Source organism: Egretta garzetta, unplaced genomic scaffold (assembly GCF_000687185.1).
Source record: "Egretta garzetta isolate BGI_Z169 unplaced genomic scaffold, ASM68718v1 scaffold340, whole genome shotgun sequence".
Lineage (NCBI taxonomy): Eukaryota > Metazoa > Chordata > Aves > Pelecaniformes > Ardeidae > Egretta > Egretta garzetta.
The window spans coordinates 1,701,399-1,707,418 of NW_009258377.1; the positions used below are offsets into that span (position 1 = coordinate 1,701,399).

Here is a 6,020-nt window from a genome sequence, read left to right on the forward strand (position 1 = left end):
TCCGTGTCCAACCTATAAGGTTTTTCTTGATTAGTGTTCATATAATACTTGTATGTTGTGTGTTTAGATTAAAATGCTTCGTGTTCTTCAAAAGCATGTTAATGTACTTCTGTTTGATTTGGGCTAAGAAAATGAATACTACTCTCCTCTTTCTTACAGGCTTTGTCATCTTGTCTAATCTTACCAGGAGATACCACTGTCATAAGTTCTTCGTGGGACAATCATATGTGTGTATTTACTTCCTATTGACTTTATTGAGTGCCTTGGCCATTATGTTTCTGGTTTTAGATCATGATACAGAAATTCGTTTTTAAAATGCAGTGTCTACATTTCTACTTTTTTTTTTTTTTTTTTTTTTTTTTAGTAATTTGTTAGAAACTGTAGAAGCAAAGTTGCTTTCATCTGTTTAGAAAAAGACATTTAAGTTTTCCAAAGACATAATGCTTTTATAACCTTTTCCTGTTAGATATTTTTATTCAATTGCATTTGGAAGACAGCAAGATGTCTTAATGGGACATCATGATGCAGTCAGTAAGATCTGTTGGCGTGATGGGCGTTTATATTCTGCATCTTGGGATTCCACTGTGAAGGTTTGTATATGGGTTTGTTATACTTCAATAACTATTTATAGGTGGCACTTTGTAATACTCAGCCAGCCAAATGCTTTGGGATGGATGTACCTGACATACTAGAATAATAACTTAGCTAGTATCACAGTAAGTTCATTTCTAGAATATCCTCTTCATTTAGCTTTACCTCAACTCTGTTGCAAAGCTAGAGTGTTAAAGAAATTTCATTCATTCATTCTTACTCTAAATGGGGGGGGTTTGAAGGCAAATTGTATTTATTGGAGGAACTGGAACGTTTTGTGACCTCGGCTGGTGATACTGTTTGACTGGAATAGGCTTCTAAAATGTTTAAGTTTTAATAGTTTTGTAGTTTATATTCTTCAGCTAAGTGGACCAGGAACTTCCTAATCTAAAGAACATGCCTACAGCTAGGTGGAAGGATAATTTGGAAGTTAGAGACAGGAAAGAATTTCCCAAAGCCTTGTGTGTGTGGCTTTTTGGTAAGTACACATCCAGTGCAGTGATATCAAGTAGGCTTCTGTGAGTTATCTGGAATCAGCATAGTCATGTTTAATATATGGCTCTGCTTAAGATAAAAGAGGTCAGGTGCCATTTGTGGTTGCTGTGTTCTGCCACACAAGCAAGGCCCACAGTTAACCCAAGCAGCCCTCCTTGTAATGCGAGAATTCAGTACTGAAGAAACTCATCCAGAGTTATACTAACACCTCCTTGAGCAAACTTAAATATCTGTGTTGTAGGTGTGGCACTGTGTTCCTGGAGAGACCTTGAGCAATAAAAAACACCACTTCGAACTGCTTGCAGAGTTAGAACATGATGTTAGTGTAAGTATGTGAATAGAGATATAGTATCTCAGAGTATGAAAAGGAATTGCCCATTTAAAATGAAAGTCAAGATCTAGTGGTAAAGCACAAGGATTGGGTTAGGGGGCTGAGGGGGTGTGTTGTTTTGGGAAGTGTGTGTGTGTAGGGGTTTTTTGTTTCATTATGGGTTTTTTTTTGTCTGATGTGTCCTGTACCGGTGTCCCCTGCTTCCCTGGCTGAAAGGTCTACTCCTGGGGACTGAAACAACAGTATAAACAGAGGTTTCTTGATTTGTCTTGCTCAGCTTGTGTGCACGAAGTTCCAGGGAGGACTGGGGTTTTTTGTTTGCTTGTTTTTGAAAACAGACTAGTGTTTTTCAAGTATTTTCATTGTTACAGCTTCTTAATGTATCTTTGTCAAAGGCAAGAAAATGAAGACAAAGAATTCCTCAGAGTTGTTTACTATGCAATAAAATATATTTGTGAATTTCACTGTAAGTATATAAACACATGATGTGCAGTGAATAATAAATATGTAACTGCACAATAGTCTCTAATGTCAGTCTAGTAGGATATTTAGAATTACTGTGTTTTGAACCTTCTTAATAGTTTTTTAACAGGTCACAACATAGGCAAATACTGAAACAGTTCTGATAGCATTTAAGAACTGTACTCAAGAGAACTGGAAACAGGTGGTGGCTAGGAAGCTTTTTAAAAGTAAAGAATTTTACCATTAAGGGTAAAGTCTTGCATTTAGATGGAGAGTATGGGTACTAAAAATAGTCTGAAATGTCAATTTACATTTCTGATTCTGCAAAGAAAAAGGATTTTAAAATAACATCAAAGGGACCTATCTTTTAATTTTTATAGGCAGGATTTTTAATAACTGTACTTAACTAAGGGCGTCACAGCGTTAAATATAAAAGCTTTTTGTAGTAAAATATCATCTTATGGATAATGGGCTTGCTTTGTGTGTGTTTAAAACCTGTCTCAAGATGGCTCACGTGAAAGAATAGGAAAATCATGGGATGTCTAACTTCCTAGGTAAATACAATCGACCTTAATGCTGCAAGTACTATACTAGCGTCCGGAACCAAAGAGGGGGCCATTAGTGTTTGGGATGTTACCACAGCAACAGTGTTGCACCAGTTGCCATGTCATTCTGGGACTGTGTTTGATGCTGCTTTTAGTCCTGGTAAGTTGGATTTCAGTCTTTAATACGCACTGTTGGGAGTTTCAAAGGGAATCTTATTCCTGCTATCATGTAATGTGCCCTTGTTACTGGAATTACTACTTAAGTGGAATAGTGAGATGTTTTGGGTTGACACGCATCTCTATTATAAAGAATTTATTATTTGTACATAAGGCCATGCTAGACTCTAGGCCAGTGGTCTAGGCTCTGAACCAATTTTATCATTGCTTGCTTAGAGACTTAATTTACAGTAAATTATCTATAAATAAGTAGGTCAGGCAATGTCACATCCAACATGTGGTTTCACAGACTGCTTTGGTAACTAGAACTGAAAGTTTAAACATGCTTTGTTGTTGTTGTTGTTTGCTTTTTTCTTTTGTACAGACAGCAGACATCTTCTCAGTGCAGGAGAGGACTGCTGTTTTAAAGTAATAGATGTACAAACTGGAATGCTTATATCTTCTGTAACCACTGATGAGCCACAGAGGTAATTCTGAGAACATACAGAGTATGAAGCTGTATGGCCAGCTTAGTTAACTGTGGATATGCTTGATGATTGGTGATAGCAGAATGGGCAGGGCAATAATACCAGCACCTTTGTTTTATTTAATTACTTTTTAAAGTGCAAAGGCTGACATTCTAGCATGTCGAGTGCATTATGATCAAGCTTTCCAAACTGGGACAAAACCAAACAAGTATCTAGGTAAATAACTCGTGGGTTTTTCCAACAACAACTTAACATCCATAGAAGATGATGGGACCTGTAGCTAACCAGCTCTTCTAGCAGCTGAGCTACTGAAATATCTAACATAGAAACAGTTCTCTTACTGTCAATAATCTTGATTTTTATTTTGTGGGTTTTGGGGGGTTTTTGGTTTTGGGGTTGGGTTTTTTGGTTTTTTTTTTTTTTTTTTTTGCAATGCTTCCTTTTTGTTTTGATAATTGAAGAAAAGATTGGCTACTATAATTAAAGTGATCACTTTTTTTTTGCAAACCAAAATGCATACAATTCTTCATGGTTCACCAGGTAAACAGAATACTTAGTTACTGGAGTAAAAATACAGTCGCCATACATGGAGAATGCGTGTTGGTTTCTTGTGTGTGTGTATACATATACATATGCATGGGTGTATATGGTTTTTTTCCTTCAGTTATTTCCCGGAAAGTAGTCTTTGCGCTTCAAGTGATTGTTTCAGGAACATGAGGTGACAGAACACTTGGGTACCATACACACGTACACCTGACCGGGCCCCCTTCTCTTACGGGGAATATGCTTCATCCTTCTGCCAGGGGAAGGTCTGACTGGGTCTAAGGGCAGTCAAGGAATGAAGTTTGAGTCATGATCCATTAAAATAATTTGGGAATAACCTTTCCAGAAAGACTGTGTTAAAGGGTAGAGCTCCCTTCAGTTTTGTACCTCCCATTTTCAGTTCTTTTTGTCTTAGTGTGGAAATGTTCATCTCTCATACAAAAGCTTGAAGTGAACTGATTTCAGACTTACTTGTAGGTGCTTCAAATGGGATGGAAATACCATCTTATCAGGAAGTCAGTCTGGTGAATTAGTGATTTGGGACCTTCTTGGAGGAAAAGTTATTGAAAGAATCAAAGGACATACAGGTATGCCTGAGCTATTTTGACTCTCGAATTCAATGGAAGATTCCTGTTTTCCAGCGCTGTCAGTATTGAATGGTTTGAGAGTCACCTGCCTGGTCAGTGGGCTGTTCTTCATGTTAGCGTTATCTGGAACACCAGAACTAAAAGTAGGCCCACATGAGCCTCCTGGGAAATAATAATAACAATGGAGGAATATTGCTGTTTACAACACTGACCAAAGGTAAATGACTTGGGATTTTTCGAATTCACACAGCATCACATAAGTCAACATTTTTCTACCTCGTAGCCCTAATAAAGTGTAGTATAGACTGTGTTGTGTACTTTGTCCAAGTCTGTCCAGAATGTGAGTCTAACAGCAAATTAAGTAAAGTTCACTAGAGAAATTGTTTTGGATAGGGATTTATAGGCTGCTTAAATATATCTGTATAGTCTTCAGTATACAATACAGTATAGTATATTAGCAACCAAAATGTGTGAAGGAGAAAAACCTCTCTAGTTTATTCAGTTTGGTTTTTAAGGCTGCCTTCATGAACAGTTGTTTCAAAGTTGCTTACTATAAGCTTGTGCTCTGGAGCTTGACCTGCGTAGAGACTGTTCTGTAGCTAGAGGAATCTAGAAGTGGGCTTCTAGGCATATGCTAAATGTGAATATGCTTCTTTTAATATGAGAAGTGGAAATGGCAGAGTGAAAAATCTCACTTTCTAGAGAAACCTCGTCCCCTTATCCCCATGACTCCTTTAGCCAGCGTGCCATGTGCATCCTACACTGCAACTGATGGTGCCCCTCGGTACCCTAGGTCAGCAGAGGCCATGTAGCATGAGATCATTACTGTGACTAAGAGCAGCCACCTAGAAGCCTACTAAAATCCTTCTTAGCATGTGTGGTGCCAGTGTAGTCCAAACTAATGATCAGATGATCCTAAACTTAAAAAGCTCTGATCCATCATCTCAAGTACCGCTTGTACTTGCATTTGGATTTACTTGTTTGATTTTTTTCCCCCCCAGGTGCTGTAACATCCATGTGGATGAACGAACAGTGCAACAGTGTCATTACAGGAGGGGAAGACAAACAAATCATGTTCTGGAAACTGCAATACTAAGTGCCTTTCCCTCCAGACATTAAAATGAACTCTTATTTTAAACCAAACCTTTTAAAGGAACTTACCTGTGTGCAATGACAGCTGCTGAAGTTCAACCAGATAGGAAGCTTTGTTCAGCTGCAACTTTCTACGTGTGATGACTTCACTGAGAGCTCTTAACTTCCATAGTGTATGCATTTGTTTTTCATGGACTATCATACTGAAAATGCTTGTCTAAAATTATATCAGAGATGAAATTAAAGACCTATTTTTCTGTAATTAAAGAGCTCTTAACTTGCAGTCATTGTTTGATTTACATAGAATGCATCGTAGCTTGCTGTTTGAACTGGTTTCAAAGCAGCAGCATTTGCATTCTTATGAGACGCAGCACTAAGTTGCAAATTCTTGACATCATGTGTGTGCCCCCTGTGTAGTCAACCTTTCTTCCTTGTGAAGATGCCTACGATGGTAAATACCACTGTGAACAGTAGGACAGCTGTTGTTCTGAGCACTGGTCAGTCTAGTTTACTGCCTAGTCTCCAAGCGTGGCTATTGCAAAGGCATAGAGGAGAATAAGAACATATTCCATATTGCTTTTTCCTACTGAAAACCAGCACTAACACATTAGCCTGACAGGAAGCCAAGCATAAAACTGATCTCCTAACAGAGAGCAGTTACACGTACGTGTAATGTGTTGATATAAATCTTCCCCTAATACTGTGCCTGAAGTTAGTCTTATGCTCTATT

General features: G+C 38.1%; 1 protein-coding gene across 1 annotated transcript in view; it reads left to right on the plus strand.

Annotated features, from left to right (window-relative positions):
• NSMAF (neutral sphingomyelinase activation associated factor) overlaps positions 1-5,552 on the plus strand; it is a 29,056-nt gene extending 23,504 nt beyond the window's left edge. Inside the window, exons 25-31 of the mRNA XM_035895710.1 lie at positions 160-227; positions 467-590; positions 1,328-1,411; positions 2,434-2,584; positions 2,966-3,068; positions 4,089-4,198; positions 5,200-5,552. Of these exons, the coding sequence (XP_035751603.1) occupies positions 160-227; positions 467-590; positions 1,328-1,411; positions 2,434-2,584; positions 2,966-3,068; positions 4,089-4,198; positions 5,200-5,294 (735 nt within the window). The 3' untranslated portion in view covers positions 5,295-5,552. The remainder of the gene's footprint in view (positions 1-159; positions 228-466; positions 591-1,327; positions 1,412-2,433; positions 2,585-2,965; positions 3,069-4,088; positions 4,199-5,199) is intronic.
• The last annotated feature ends 468 nt before the right edge of the window (positions 5,553-6,020 follow it).